General features: G+C 50.2%; 1 protein-coding gene across 1 annotated transcript in view; it reads right to left on the minus strand.

Moving 5' to 3' along the window:
- The window catches only part of ADAM33 (ADAM metallopeptidase domain 33), a 93,537-nt gene that overhangs the window by 56,982 nt on the left and 19,823 nt on the right, over positions 1 to 16,732 (minus strand). Inside the window, exon 3 of the mRNA XM_033159587.1 lies at positions 6,067 to 6,142. Within this exon, the coding sequence (XP_033015478.1) occupies positions 6,067 to 6,142 (76 nt within the window). The remainder of the gene's footprint in view (positions 1 to 6,066; positions 6,143 to 16,732) is intronic.

Consider the following 16,732-nt stretch of genomic DNA (forward strand, 5'->3'; position numbering starts at 1 on the left):
CCGCCAGAAATTGTTTCGGAGGGACAGAAGCGATCACAAACGTGGAAACCGCACGAAGACCTCACTCGGATCGGAACGTGCTAGGTTTGGAAACGGAAGTTTTCGTTTAGAATTTTGTTGCCGTTAATTTCACCTCCCTGGTAATGTTTCCTAAGCGTTCTTATTGGTGGTTACGGGAAACCGGCCTAGAAAGCTCAGCTAGAAATTATTATGATTATTACTCCTCGCAAAAGTGATCTAAAACATACACCGCTGAAACACCACAAGCAATTGGAACAAACGCATCCAATAAAAACCGTTGGAGGAAGAAACCCCACACCCATACAAATAAATAAAAAAATCTCTAAAAGAGATCTGAAACCCTTCAAGTTAAGGGCCAAAATCCTGTGTAAAAAGGAAAGCTTTTCCCTGGCACCAAAAAGAGAGAGAAAGATATCCTCCATGGGGGAAACATTCCATAAGCAGGGAGCTACCACTGAAAAGGCCCTGTTCTTGTGTTGCCAGCCTCTGGGCACACAGAGAAGGGCCTCGGGGGACAAGTGCAGGGTCTGGGTCACTTCCTGGGGGAGGAGGTGGTCCTTGAGATATTGGGGTCCTGGTCCGCCAAAGGCGTCAGAGGCCAAAACCAGCACTTTGAATGGAGCCCAGAAAACAAGGATTTCATCCACATTCCTGTTTGCCCTGTGCCTAGAAAAGCATGGGGTTGAAGCGGTTTCGCCTTTGCTCTGCTGCTTTCCCCTAGAAAACCCGTTCTTTAGCACTAAATCGGAACAAACAGCAATCCAAGGAAAACCCCTGCCGTTTGTTCCGATTCAGCACTCCACTGTGAGTTTCCCCAGGGCAGGGCCGTCTCGTCATAGGAGCTGGGTGGCGCGGTGCACCAGGGCGCCAGGCTCCCCAGGGGCGCCCCCTCCCCAACCGCCCCTGCGGGCGGGTGGGCGCTCGCACACCGGCGGGCGAGTTACAAGCCGGCTTCCCTCCGGAGCCTCAGCTGGAGCGCTGGGAAGGGCGCGCAAAGCCCCGCGCCGCTCCAGTGCCACGCCCCTCATCCCCCGCTCGCCCACCTCCCTCCCGCGCTGGCCGCCCCTCGGGGGATGAGGGGCGTGGCGCTGGAGCGGCGTGGGGCTTTGCGCGCCCTTCCCAGCGCTCCAGCTGGGGCTCCGGAGGGCGGCCGTCTTGCAGCGCCACGCCCCTCATCCCCCGCTCGCCCACCCCCCCTCCCGAGGGGCGGCCAGCGCGGGAGGGAGGTGGACGGAGAGGCGGCCCACCAGGGGCGCCGAGGGATCGTTGCACCAGGGCACCCGATCCCCTTAAGACGGCCCTGCCCCAGGGGGAAAACGACGGGACAAACATAAGTGTTGATGAGCCCTAAAACTAAAACACAGTGAGATGAACCACTCTGTAAGTTTGGCAGCTCCTTCTCAGATAGCTGAGAGCTAAGGTCTTGCAAGGAACGTGGGTGGCACTGTGGGTTAAACCACAGAGTCTAGGGCTTGCTGATCAGAAGGTCAGTGGTTCAAATCCTCGTGACGGGGTGAGCTCCCGTTGCTCGGTCCCAGCTCCTGGCAACCTATCAGTTCGAAAGCACGTCAAAGTGCAAGTAGATAAATAGGTACCACTCCGGCGGGAAGGTAAACGGCATTTCCATGCGCTGCTCTGGTTCGTCAGAAGCAGCTTAGCCATGCTGGCCATGATGCGGAAGCTGTACGCCGGCTCCCTTGGCCTATAAAGCAAGATGAGCACCGCAACACCAGAGTCATCCACGACTGGACCTAATGGTCAGGGGTCCCTTTACCTTTAAGGTCTTGCAAAGTCATCTAACAGGGAGAAAGGAAAGGAAGGAGATGCACAATTGTTCTATTGGGAAGCTGAACAGTATTCCTGGGCTGTTAGCACTTTGCACAAGATAGATCGAAGCTATGCATAATAGCCCAGTATACCTGAAGGAGCGTCTCCACCCCCATCGTTCAGATCCGAGGGCCTTCGGGCAGTTTCCTCACTGTGAGTAGTGAGGTTTCAGGAAACCAGGCAGATGGCCTTCTTGGTAGTGGCACCCGCCCTGTGCAACGCCCTCCCATCAGGTTGAAATAAACAACTAACTGACTTTTAGAAGATAACTGAAGGCAGCCCTGTTTAGGGAAGTTTTTAATGTTTGACGTTTTGTTGTATTTTTAATCTTTTGTTGGAAGCCGCCCAGAGCAGCTGGGCAAACCCAGCCAGATGGGCGGGATATTATTATTATTATTATTATTATTATTATTATTATTATTATTATTAATGATGATGATGCACATTTAAGTTGGCAAAAGGATGACAAATCTGTTCTTGCTCATCTGGTCTTTGTTGCAATGGTGCTGCGATTACAGGGTTGCGTAGTTCGAGCTGCAGATTTTAAGTCCTGCCGTTTGCTGTGTCGCTAAAGCTGTTTGCTGTGGTTTGTCCTGTTTGCAAAGAAAAGCTCGGACAGGCTGGCCACAATGTTTGCAAGCGAGAACTGCGTTGCTGGTGTTTCCAGCTCAACTGCTGGTGTTTTGTCTGATTATGACTCCAGCTAAAGAAAATGTGTTTACTTTAACTCTTGGCACGTTTCGTTCCATCTAAGCCCCGCGGGACCCAAACGGCAGAGGCTGCACAAGCCGCCCTTAGATTTGAGCTAAGAATTCCCGCCAGCCCCTCTGTAACGAAAGCAGGAACCAAAATGCTTGGGTGCACGGAGGGAAGCCCTTCGAGGGAACACCAGGAGCGAACTGGCACCCACGGTCAGCAGCAGCCATTTTGAAAAAAGTTCTCATACGAAACGCCCCATGCCAAGCAAAGTTTGGACACCTTTAAAAGTAAGGGACCCCTGACCATTAGGTCCAGTCGTGTTTGACTCTGGGGTTGCAGCGCTCATCTCGCATTACAGGCCGAGGGAGCCGGCATACAGTTTCCGGGTCATGTGGCCAACATGACTAAGCCGCTTCTGGCGAAGCAGAGCAGCGCACGGAAACGCCGTTTACCTTCCCGCCAGAGACGGTACCTATTTATCTACTTGCACTTGAACGTGCTTTCGAACTGCTAGGTTGGCAGGAGCTGGGACCGAACAATGGGAGCTCACCCCGTCGCAGGGATTCGAACCGCCAACCTTCTGATCAGCAAGCCCTAGGCTCAGTGGTTTAACCCACAGCGCCACCCGCGTCCCTACCTTTAAAAGAGGACGGGACAAATTCATGGAAGGGTGGGCTATCGATGGCTACTAGCCAGGATGGACTGTGCTCTACTTCCACGGAGGCCTAAGGAGAAACTTCGGATCAGGCCAATGGCCCATCTGGTCCAAGATCCTGTTCTTGCAGTGGCCGATCGGATGCCCCAATGAGAAACCCACAAGCAGGATCCGAACACAAGACCCCTTTCCCCTCCTGTGGTTTCCAGAAACTGGTCTTCAGAAGCATCACTGCCTCTGATGGTGGAGGAACAACATAGCTGCTGGAAACCACAAGAGGCGGAGAGGGCTCTTGGATTCGAATCCTGCTTGCTGGTTTCCCATTGGGGCACCCGACTGACCCCCGTGAGAACCGGACGCTGGACTAGGTGGACCGTTGGCCTGATCCAGGCAGGCCCTTCTTAGGTTCCTCGTTTTGCTCCACCCTTCACGTCTCCTGGGTTCGGTTTATGCAGCAACCGTTACATTACAGTTCTTGGAACACAAAAGCAATTTTATGGTGCATTTCAAAGCCAAAAAACTAATCACGTAGTCAGAGAGAACCCATGCATTTAATGGGGGTGGGGTGGGGGGGGTCAGGCTGGGACATCAGCAACAGCCTTGGGCTGAAATCCTAGACACATCTGGGGCTGGGAGAACGTCCCATTGAACTCAGTAATGCTTACTTCCTAGAAGACACGAATTGGAATGCTCTGTGTTTTTTTTCTGAATAGGAGGGTTTTTTTAGAGGGGGGAGAGACCTAGTTCTTATGATTTATCGTTTTTACAACCTTTTGTGAGTTTGTATTTCTGTTTCGTTAAAATTCTTCTGCTTGATTTTATTTGTTACGCTATTTCTGGTCTTAATCGGGATTCCGTACACCGTACAGCTATATATTTTACATGGGTTTGCAGCGTAGAAACGAATCAATACCAACAGTAATAGCTACGACTGCAGCTTCATAGGGCTGGCCCAAGCCAAACAGCTGGATTTGGAAAGCTCCCCGCGCGTGGTGGGGATGGGTGTAATTTCATCCCTGGAGGCAGAAAAGTCTGGGGAGGGCCCAGGAATGGAAACAAAACCTCATTGTAATGCAATTAGTCACTTCTCCCTGTCTCTCTATGCTTTTTTAAAAACTCTTTTATAACTTGGTTCCTCGCTTTCTATCTATTTAACTCTTGTCACCCAGAACCCTGTGTCTTAATTATCCCATTTCACAGAAGGGCTACTCAAACAGACCTGGAAGAAGACTTGCTATCAACTGCGAGCATTGACTATGCACATTTCCAAAGATGGCTGACGTCTGCATGTCTTAGAATCGTAGAATTGTGGGGTCGGAAGGGACCCTGAGGATCATCTAGTCCAACCCCCTGCAATGCAGGAAAATTCAGCAGTTGCCTTACAGGCAGGGCTGGATTTAGGTTTGATGAGGCCCTGAGCTACTGAAGGTAACTGGGCCCTTTATATGTCCAGCTGTCCTTTGTCAACAACAATGGTCGCTGTTTTTTGTGTTGAATATATGCTATATATGGTAATTTATGGACCTAATTGGTATCTAAAGCCATTTGCACATGTTGCTATTCAAACCAGTCCATGCAGACTGTAGGCACCCTATATATAGAAATGACATACAAACTCACAAACATGCAAACAACTTGCTTATAAACGCAGACTTGCCATGGACAAATTCAATGATATTTGGAATCCATTCTTACAAATACTGTAATGGGTTAAGATCTGGTGAAGTACAGTAACAATCTTGTAAAATATACAGTCTGGGGGGGTTTCCCCCCTCCCCCCTTCATTTTCCCTTCTACACGGGTTCTGTTTCTCCTTATTTCTTTTTCTCCCTTTTGTTTAGTGCACATATAGTTATGTATTTTTTGAACTTTCAATAAAGATGTTTTTTTAAAAAAATAATCAATAAATCAATAAACCATGGCGGACGCCCCCGAGAGGTTAGTCCAAGAGGAAACGGATCCGTCGGGGTGAAAAGGGCTCCCACCCTCAGTTTGGAGAATGGGCATGCCTACCACCTGTGAATTTGTCAGGGGTTAAAATGTGGAACTCCCTTCCTCAGGATGCAGTGATGGGCACCAGGATGGAGGGCTGGAAAAAGGATTTGACAGGTTCATGAAAGAGAGGAGGCAGCAATGCTTCTGAATAACAGCTGCTGGAAGCCACAGGAGGAGAAAGGGATCTTGCGCTCGAATCCTGCCTGTCGGTTTACCTTTGGCCACTGTGAGAACAGGATTCGGGGCTAGGTGGGCCATTGGTGTGATTATCCTTTCAGGAAGCCAGAGAAACTGGCCTGGCACAGCCCACCAATGTCCCAGCCCAGACTCAGCAGGAATTCATCTCTGCTCCAGCCAAGGGCTCAACTTTCTTCATGAAACACACACGCTCCTGCTGAGAGCTCTGAGCCGTGGCTTGAATCAAAAGGAGCTGCTGTTTTTGCAACAGGGTGTTACAGCAAGGTATGCTGGGTGAGCCAGCCATTTCTGGAAGCTCTGGTGTCACGTCCTGGGCCAGAACACTTAAAAAAAAAATACATACCAACTTTTAAAGAATATTTGCATTCCCCAAAACACACCCTCGACAGTACATTTTTAAGACTGTAAGGAGGAGCTTTGCTGGATCAGGCCAATGGCCCACCTAGTCCAGCATCCTGTTCTCACAGTGGACCCGCAAGCAGGATTCGAACACAGGAGCACTGTGCCCTTGGCCCCTTTTATCCTGGCAGGAGCAGAACAAACTCCGCAAGGTACATAACTCCTCTCCGTTGGCACAATGCATTCAGAGCTCCGGCATTTCTGGGTGCAGGATCTTGATCCTCTGGGAGTTCCTAGTAAGTGGGTTCTTCCAACAGGCACATCATACTTACGGTTTCTTTCCAGCACCAAAAGAAGATCCTTGCCTTCCACTGTCACCGCCACCTCTCCACGGGCAGGAAATGGAGTCTGCAGAAGAGAGAAAGAAGGGAGATATCAGCTCACAATGAACAGTGATGCCAGCTTCCAGCAACTTCCCCAATTGTGGGCAAAAGGATGAGAAACCTCTGCCAGCCAGGTAGCCCCTGATGCCAGCACATCTGACACAGAAAGAAAGGAGAGAGAGATTTGGGTGTCAGCTGCCCGGCACAGACAGTGCGCCCCAAATCTCTAGATGACCTCCCCTAGCAATGACACGAGAGGCAAAATGTCACAGGAGGTAAGGCAGAATCTCATTGTACCCAAAGTACGTTTCCGAGCACATTTCAAAGTGTTGGTGCTGACCTTGAAAGCCCTAAATGGCCTCGGTCCTGTATACCTGAAGGAGCGTCTCCACCCCCATGTTCAGCCCGGACGCCGAGGGCCTTCTGTCGGTTCCCTCACTGCGAGAAGCAAAGCTACAGGGAAGCAGGCAGGGGCCTTTCAGTAGTGGCACCCCTGTGGAACGCCCTCCCATCAGGGTCAGAGATGATAAACTACTTGACATTCAGAAAATACCTGAAGGCAGCCCTGTTTAGGAAGTTTTTAATCTGTGACATTTTAATGTATTTTAGTATTTGGAAGCCGCCCAGAGTGGCTTGGGGGACCTAGCCAGATGGGCGGGGTACAAATATAATAATAAATAATAATAAATAATAATAATAATAATAATAATAATAATAATAATGGGACAATTCCTGCAGCAAAGAATATCAGTCCTTTAGCACCCAAGTGCAATGAAGAAGAAGAAGAAGAGAAGAAGAAGAAGAAGAAGAGAAGAAGAAGAAGAAGAAGAGTTTGGATTTGATATCCCGCTTTATCACTACCCGCAGGAGTCTCAAAGCGGCTAACATTCTCCTTTCCCTTCCTCCCCCACAACAAACCCTCTGTGGGGTGAGTGGGGCTGAGAGACTTCAAAGAAGTGTGACCAGCCCAAGGTCACCCAGCAGCTGCATGTGGAGGAGCGGAGACGCGAACCCGTTTCACCAGATTACAAGTCTACCACTCTTAACCACTTGGGAGGGACCCCAAGAGTCATCCAGTCCAACCCCCTGCAATGAAGGAATCTCAGCTAAAGCATCCATGCATAAGCAGCGCCAGGGTCCAAAGATCCGCCCAGCACACACACAGGTTGCCCAGTCCCAGGTGCGCAGGTGGGCAGAGCCGGCCAGCTGCCTCAGCATCTCGCTGGCTCGGTTGCTCCCGAACCTGCGGCGCAGAGCCGCCTGCAGCAGAAGAGTCCGCCGTGGCGCTCCGACTGACTGGCGGTCTCTTCCCCGGACTCAACTCTCAGGCCCCGGACTCTTGGCCTGGCGCCCCTGAGAGCCCGCACCCGGGTGCCTCGCACCCCTAGCGCCTATGGGTAAGGCAGCCCTGCATCCATGACAGAGGACCATCCAACCTCCAAAGAAGAGAGTCCACACCTCTCATGGAAGAGTGTTCCACTGCTGAACAGCTCTTACGGTCAGAAAGTTTTTTTCCAAATGCTTAGTCAAAATATCCTTTCTTGTTTTTGAAGCCATTGGTCCAGATCCTACTCAGAGCAGAAAAAAACAACAAGCTGCTCCATCTTCATGTCACAGCCCTTGAGATATTTAAAGATGGCTCTCATATCTCATATCTCCTCTCAGCCTCCTCTTTCCCAGGCTAAACATACCCAGCTCCTTCAACCTTTCCTCATAAGGTCTGCTTCCAGACCTTCCAGATCATCTTGGTCGCCCTCCTCTGCACACGTTCCAGCTTGTCAACATCCTTCTTCAATTGTGGTGCCCAGAACTGGACACAGCACTCCAGGCAGGGTCTGACCAAGGCAGAACAGAGTGGTGCTATTACTTCCCTCAATCTGGAACTACACTTCTGTTAATGCAGCCTAGAATAATGTTAGCCTTTTTTGCTGCTGCATCACAAACTGTTGACTCGTGTTAAGCTTGTGCTCCACCAAGACCCCCAGAGCAGGCAAGGAGACGAATATTCATACCTGCCGAAGTTAGACAGTTATGCATTGTGTGAAAAGAGAGGGCACAGGTTTGCATAGAAATCAGACTGTGTATAAACACCAGTTGCAGGAACTCCCCTGCAAGGTGACAGCATTCAGGCTTTTTTTTTCTTCAGTATACAGAAAAGGCAAGTAACAGGTGGGAGAAGTATAGAAAATTATGCACCGCGTGTAGAGAGCAGCTTTTCTCCCTTTCTCAATATACGACAATTCAGTGGCAGGCATGTTTCTTGCATATTGCATTAAAAGACCCTGATTTGGGACAGAGGGGCTTCCGTCCACCTATCAGGTCGCCATGCAGATCCAGCATGCTGAAATTTGGGGAGAGATTATGCATTCCTGTGTTTTTCACTGAAGATCAACAGGACTACTCGTCGAAGGTCACACTCAGTGTGTTGGAAAGAACAAGCGAGTCTCCCTCTCTCTCTCTCTCTCTCTCTCTCTCTCTTGCACCCGCACACTTCTCTAATGGAAGGGGTGCCCAGCCCTTCGCGGTTTCCTGTGCTACCTCCGGATGACTGCAAAATGCATCACACCCCCGAGACTGCAAACAGGCTCTTCGGCTTCCAGGCACCAGATGACAAACAGGTGTTTAAAAATAAAAAATAACCGCGAGAGCCGGAGAGAGAAAAGACTGAGTCAGCTTCGCAAGGAATGCCAAGAGTCTGGCAGCCCAGGCTGGCCTATGGAAGAGTTTTCACAGAAGGGAGAGAAAGAGAGAGAGAGAGAGAGAGAGCGTAGGCCCAGGAGCAAGGTTTTTTGCATTGCAGAGAAAAGCCAAAGTGGTTTGTTTTCTTACTGTGCATCTCTTGTGAAGAAAGCCCTTCTTCCTGCAGTAAGGTTAAACTATGGAACTCACTTCCTCAGGAGGCAAGATGGCCACCAAGTTAGATGGTTTTACAAGGGGATTAGATCAATTGAGGGTTAAAGGTAAAGGGACCCCTGACCATTAGGTCCAGTCGTGTCTGACTCTGGGGTTGCGGCGCTCATCTCGCTTTACTGGCCAATGGAGCCGGCGTACAGCTTCTGGGTCATGTGGCCAGCATGACTAAGCCACTTCTGGCAAACCAGAGCAGCGCATGGAAATGCCATTTACCTTCCCGCTGGAGCGGTACCTATTTATCTACTTGCATTTTGATGTGCTTTCAAACTGCTAGGTTGGCAGAAGCTGGGACCGAGCAACAGGAGCTCACGCACGTCACGGGATTCGAACCGCCGACCTTCTGATCGGCAAGCCCTAGCTCTGTGGTTTAACCCACAGTGCCACCCACGTCCCACTCAATTGATGGTTATTGATGGCTATTAGTCATGATGGCTCGGCTCTGCCCTCCCTAGCCAGAGGCAGCAATCCTTCCGATTACCAGTTGCTGGAAATCTTAGCAGAGAGGAGAGGCTGAGAGGGAATGACTGAGCTTAAGGTCCACCCCAGTGAGCTCCATGGCTGAGCGAGGTTCCAGACCCTGGTCGCTGCCAGGTCCAAGTCAGACACTCCAACCACTGCGCGGCGCTGCCTCTCAAACTGCCAGGCACTCGGTAAGGATGGGCTTGCCAAGGCTTCAAAATGCACGCACACAAATACACATTGCACGAACACAGAGAGAGGGAGATAGCCACTGAGCCCCACCCATCAGCATCAGATGTGCCCCAGAAAACCACACTTCCGAGCCAGGGCTGAATTCGCTCTCGCCACCCCATTCCTGGCATAACACAGCCCTTGGCATTTAGCCCAGCTGGCAATGTTCCACTCCTGTCCCTTACAGCAGTGCAAGTCCTGCAACTGCCCTAGATCTCCACCACCAAGGCTGGGGATTTTTCACGCCTCCAAGAGTTAAATCTGTCCCTGGCAGATGACGGCCGCTTTGCCGCAGGGCAAGCCAAAGAAATACAAAAAAGGAAGCAATTATCGGTCACTTATCTAAGCCCTGAGCTCAAGGCCAAACCAAGCTGACCTTGAGACTGCAAGGGAGAGGGAAGCATGAGGTCATTTGCGCAAACACACTCGCACAGTCTCACTTGTGCGCGCACACTGATTTCCCAGAATCCTCTGGGCTCTCGCGCTCTGAGACGTGAACTGCAGAGAGCCTAGGAAATGGCAATGGACAAGGAAGTCAACCGGCTGCAGCGTTCAGGACTTTTTAGTTTAGAGGGAAAAGCGAGTTAGAGATGACAAGGTCAATGTTTATAAATTTTCCACAGCATGAAAAAAAGGCTTTCCTCCTTCTATCTTAACACTACAACTTGTGGACCCCCTCGGGACTCAGCTACATTAGTCAAAAAAGTGTTTTAAATGCATTGTAAACATTCAACAGCAGATGGCGCTGGAGAGCAAAAAAATGTGCATTTTTTCCATATCGGTTTTTTTCTTCTTTGTTATAACAATTTAATTTCTGACTTATTTATAGCGTGTGTGTTTTTCCTGCATGTAGATCCACCCTTGGTAAGGCTGACTGTTGAAATATTTAGGAAAGAAGACTTAAACTATGAGTTAAACCAGGCATAGGCAACCTTCGCCCCTCCAGATGTTTTGGCCTACAACTCCCATGATCCCTAGCTAACAGGACCAGTGGTCAGGATGATGGGAATTGTAGTCTGGAGGGCGAAGGTTGCCTATGCCTGAGTTAAAGTATGGAACTCCCTCCCACTGGAGGCAGTGATGACCACCAACTTGGATGACTTTAAAAGAAAATTCATGGAGGATGGAGCTATTGATGGGACTAGACATGATGGCTCAGCTCTGAATCCACAGACGGAAGGCAGCAATGTTTCTGAATACCAGTTGCGGAGGGGAGAGGGCTCCTGGGTTCGAATTCTGCTCACGGGTTTCCCATTGGGGCATCTGGTTGGCCACTTTGAGAACAGGATGCTGGATTCCTGCATTGCAGGGGGTTGGACTAGATGACTCTTGGGGGTCCCTTGCCACTCTACAATTCTATGATTCTATGAAAATATGCACCATTTATCAGCTTCCGGGTCATGTGGCCAGCATGACTAAGCCGCTTTTGGCGAACCAGAGCAGCACACCGAAACGCTGTTTACCTTCCCGCCGGAGCGGTACCTATTTATCTACTTGCACTTTGACGTGATTTCGAACTGCTAGGTGGGCAGGAGCTGGACCGAACAACGGAGCTCACCCCGTCACGGGGATTCGAACCGCCGACCTTCTGAACGGCAAGCCCTAGGCTCTGTGGTTTAGACCACAGCACCACCCGCGTCCCTAGCTCTAAGTGTAATTTATCCTAAAATACTCATTTCAAAGACAACTAACTCATTTTTGACGCATCTGAGATAGTGGGGTGCAGTGCTTGGAATGTCTAACTAGGCCTGAGAGACCAGGTTCAAATCTTCCCATTAATTCATGAAGCTCACTGAGTGACCTGGGGCTAGCCAGTGTCTGAGCCAGCCTACCTCACAGGGCTGTTGTGAGGATGAGTGTGAGGAGTGTTTGTACAGCATCTCGAGCTCTTTTGAGGAGAGATGCAAATGACATAATTTAAGGTCTCGGTACGTCTTTTTGAACTGAAAACTGTAGTGTAAAATGTGAACAAGTGTGAATTGCAGGCTCTCTGTTGAAAAGGCTAAAAATGGCAAGGAAATGCTAATGGGGCTTTGAAAGACTCACCCGCCTGGCAGATTCTGCCCATGGACTGACTCAGTTTCCCTTCCTGTCACACCTGTGGGTGGTTGAGCCGCCTCTGCAGCTGCTGTGAAAAATGAGGTGGCAGCTTCCTCCACAACTCACCACTTCCTCATCTGGTTTTGTGAGCAAAGAGAGAAAGAAGAAGAAGAAGAAGAAGAAGAAGAAGAGAAGAAAAGAAGAAGAAGAAGAAGAAGAAGATTGCCTTTCAGCCGATTCCCTGGTGGCCCGCTGGAATGTGAGTTAACCAGGCTAACCTAGGGCTTGCCGGTCAGAAGGTCGGAGGTTCGAATCCCCACGCGGGGTGAGCTCACGTTCTTCGCGTCCCCTGCTCCTGCCGACCTAGCATTCAAATGCACATCATGGTGCAAAGCAATTAAATAGGTACCGCTCCGGCGGGAAGGTAAACGGCGTTTCTGTGCGCTGTTCTGATTTGCCAGAAGCGGCTTAGTGATGCTGGCTACATGACCCGGAAGCTGTACGCCGGCTCCCTCAGCCAGTAATGCAAGATGAGTGCCGCAACCCCAGAGTCGCAACTGGACCTAATGGTCAGGGGTCCCATTACCTATTGACTGTTTGGCTCGAAGCAACCTCTCCGATTGCATGGAGCCCAGAATGCCCCGTGGTTTTTGATGGATCTGAGGGCAATGAAACAATCGCTGAGACAGCTAGAGTGCCGGTGGTGGATAACTCATTCTGAAGCTGACTGGACAGGTTAGAGCTCAATGTCGAGCCTAGCAAGTGGCGGTAGCGACGGCGAAGACTTTCTCCACCGCCTTTATTACATCTGCAGAAAACAGCAGCAGGAGACTCTTTCAGGTGGTTCGCAATTTAGCAGAACCACCTGCTCCATCGGGGCCCAGTACGGGCCACATTATATCCTGCAATGATTTTGCAAAGTTTGTTGCAGATAAAGTCGCTCAGATTTGGGAAGAGGTAGACTCCACCATGAGAGCAGGGCCAGGGTGGGAGAGTGCTAGAGTCCTGTCTAGTCAAGTTGCACGGGATCAATTCCAAACTGTTACCTCCGAGGATGTGGACAGGCTGCTTGGACGAGTGAAACCAACCACCTGTCTCCTTGATCCTTGCCCATCCTGGCTCATAAAAGCTAGCCGGGAAGGGCTGGGCGATGGGCTTCAGGGGTGGTGAATGCTTCTGTCTCTAAGGGAGCATTCCCAGACCTGCTGAAAGAGGTGGTTATTAAACTGCTTCTTTAAAAACCATCTTTAGATGCGGCCAATATGACCAACTATCGCCCAGTCTCAAATCTTCCATTCTTGGGCAAGGTGATTGAGCGAGTGGTTGCTGAACAACTCCAGGCACGCCTCGAAAAAGCGGACCATTTGGATCCCTTCCAGTCGGGATTCAGGCCTCATCATGGGACTGAAACTGCCTTGGTCACGCTGGTTGATGATCTCGGCGGGGCTAGGGACAAAGGTGAGAGCTGTTTCCTAGTTCTGCTGGATCTCTCAGCGGCCTTTGACACCATTGACCATAACATCCTTCTGGACCGGCTAGAGGGGTTGGGAGCTGGAGGCACTGTTATACAGTGGTTCCGCTCCTTCCTCCTGGGCTGTGTTCAGAAAGTGGTGGTGGGGGATGAGTGTTCAGACCCCTGGGCTCTCACTTGTGGGGTGCCTCAGGGTTCTGTCCTCTCCCCCATGCTTTTCAACATCTATATGCAGCCGCTGTGAGAGATCATCAGGGGGTTTGGGCTGGGTGTTCATCAGTATGCGGATGATACCCAGCTCTACCACTCTTTCAAATCAGAACCAGTGAAGGCAGTGAAGGTCCTGTGTGAGTGCCTGGAGGCGGTTGGAGGATGGATGGCGGTTAACGGATTGAGGTTGAATCTTGACAAGACAGAAGTACTGTTTTGGGGGGACAGGAGGCAGGCAGGTATGGAGGACTCCCTGGTCCTGAATGGGGTAATTGTGTCCCTGAAGGACCAGGGGCGCAGCTTGGGAGTCATTTTGGACTCAAACTGTCCATGGAGGAGCAGGTCAATTCTGTATCCAGGGCAGCTTTCTACCAGCTCCATCTGGTACGCAGGCTGAGACCCTACCTGCCCGTGGACTGTCTCGCCAGAGTGGTGCATGCTCTAGTTATCTTTCGCTTGGATTACTGCAATGCGCTTTATGGGGCTACCTTTGAAGGTGACCTGGAAACTACAACTAATCCAGAATACGGCAACTAGACTGGTGACTGGGGTGGCCGCCGAGACCACATAACACCAGTCTTGAAAGACCTACATTGGCTCCCAGTACATTTCTGAGCACAATTCAAAGTGTTGGTGCTGACCTTTAAAGCCCTGAATGGCCTCGGTCCTGTATACCTGAAGGAGCGTCTCCACCCCATTGTTCTGCCCAGACACTGAGGTCCAGCTCCGAGGGCCTTTTGGCAGTTCCCTCCCTGCGAGAAGCAAAGCTACAGTGGCTGAGGAAACCCAGCCAGATGGGCAGGGTGCAAATAAATAAATAAATAAATAAATAAATAAATAATTAGAAAAGAAAAAGAAGAGAGAGAGAGAGGGGGGAACAGAGAGAAAGAAGAAGATGAAGATAGAGGAATAGGAGGAGAGGGAGAGGGAGAGGGAGAGGGAGAGGAGAGGGAGAGGGAGAGAGAGAGAGAGAAAGAGAGAAAGAGAGAAAGAAAGAGAAGAGAAGAAAGAAGAAAAGAAAGAAAGAAAAAGAAGAAAGAAAGAAAGAAAAAGAAAGAAAGAAAGAAAGAAAGAACCAATCACCATCTTCAGGGCAATGCATTCTCTGGGCCTCACCAGGATGCTCTGTTGTGCCATGGAAACGCACGGCTGCACTCAGAGATGCAGGGAGAAATGTGTTCAGCTCACATTTTCAAGCGAAGCTCATTTGCCCTCCATGATTCAAGCACGTGGGGTGGAACTCAGCCAACCCTTAAAATCTGCCCTTCTCTGAATTTTGTGATGCAGTTCCCCAGGCCAAAAAAGAAAGGGGGGGAATACAAAACAAGTGGCATGTATCAGGGGGAAATGTGTGTATATTAGAATGGTAGTAATGGGGTGAGGTGGATAGCGCTGCTGTGTTGTCTGTACTGCCAGCTCAAATGAGCGGCTGAGTTTCCACTGAGCTGGGAGCCCAGGCATTAAAGAAGAGAATCACAGAATCACAACATTGTAGAGATGGAAGGGACCCCAAGGGATTGAAGAAGAAGAAGAAGAAGAAGAGTTTGGATTTGATAACCCACTTTTCACTACCCGAAGGAGTCTCAAAGCGGCTCACGTTCTCTTTTCCCTTCCTCCCCACAACAAACACTCTGTGAGGTGAGTGGGGCTGAGAGACTTCAGAGAAGTGTGACTAGCCCAAGGTCACCCAGCAGCTGCATGTGGAGGAGCGGAGACACGAACCCGGTTCCCCAGATTACGAGTCTGCCGCTCTTAACCACTACACCACACTGGCTCTCAGATTGCAGAGATTGCAGCTAAGGAAGCCCCGACAGATGACCATCCAAGGGAGTCCGTTCCCCTGCCCAACAGCTTTTACTGTCAGAAAGCAAAAACGATGAACAAAAAAGTATTCTATTGCAGGAAATGGCGGGGGGGGGGATGCATGCATTGGGAGAAACGCAACCCCCCCCCCAAAAAATGTCTTTACGAATGTTAATGCAGACTTTCAAAAAGAAGTTCGCACACTGGCATGGGCATGGGGCAAACTGGGAAAACGAGGAAGCGAGAGAAACGGAAATTGACACGATTTCACATCTCCCCAGCTGTTAAAATCATTGCCAGGCCTGCATCATGCAACTGAGTGACTCAGAGGCCAAATAAGGCAACACCCTGCAGGCTTCGCGTCAATTTCGTCCCAGATAAAAAGGGCAGGGGTTGGCAAAGGACTTCCCATTCTGAGAGAGGCGGGCAAACTGGGGTCCCGTTGGGTCTGGCTTGGAAGCTCCAGCGGGTGCAGGATGCTGCGGACAAACCGCTGGCAGAGGCTTCCGTTCGAGAGCATGCAAACAGCCTTGTTAAATCAGCTGCCCACTTGCAGGTACAGTGGTACCTCGGGTTAAGTACGTTTTAGGTTAAGAACTCCGCTTAAGAACAGAAATCGTGCTCTGGCGGCGCAGCGGCAGCAGGAGGCCCCATTAGCTAAAGTGGTGCTTCAGGTTAAGAACAGTTTCAGGTTAAGAACGGACCTCCGGAACGAATTAAGTACTTAACCAGAGGTACCCTGTACACAGCTTGGTGGCAGTGGCGCAGCTGCATGCTCCGGCACCGGGGGCGGAGAGCAGGCAGGGGTGGGGCTGGCACACATCCCAGGCCCAAAGGGGAAGAAATTTTTCATGTATGCTACAACTGCAGCTAGGATACTGCTAACCCAAAGATGCAAAAGCGACGTAATACCAACTAAAGAAAAATGGCAAGGAAAACTGATGGGATATGCTGAAATGGCAAAGCTAACAGAAAGACTTAGAGGCAAAGACAATAGAGACTTTTTAAAAAGATTGGGAACCATTTATACTGCACCCACAGAAACAATGCAAAGAAGTGGACTCACTAGCAGGGTATGTAAACACTTACCACTAGCAAAACAAATATAGAAATTACAAAGACAATGTTAAAATGAGAGGAGTATAACAATCATTAATATAAAGGACTCAATATGAAGATGTAAGAAAGCAAGCAGGAAAAGTTAGTATGTAAAAAAACCAGAAGAGGAAGTTGAGGAAATCGGGGGGGGTGGGGGGTGGAATTGGGAATTGTACTTTTTTTTTGTTATGCGATATGTTGGAGGGACGTGGGTGGCACTGTGGTCTAAACCACAGAGCCTAGGGTTTGCCGATCTGAAGGTCAGCGGTTCGAATCCCCGCGATGGGGTGAGCTCCCGTTGTTCGGTCCCTGCAGGGGCGTTTATAGCCCCTTGGCTGCCCGGGGCAGGAAGCCAAGAGGCACACCCTTTGTGCTGCTGCGTGCCTGCGG

The sequence above is a fragment of the Lacerta agilis genome, chromosome 9 (genome assembly GCF_009819535.1).
Source record: "Lacerta agilis isolate rLacAgi1 chromosome 9, rLacAgi1.pri, whole genome shotgun sequence".
Classification (NCBI taxonomy): domain Eukaryota; kingdom Metazoa; phylum Chordata; class Lepidosauria; order Squamata; family Lacertidae; genus Lacerta; species Lacerta agilis.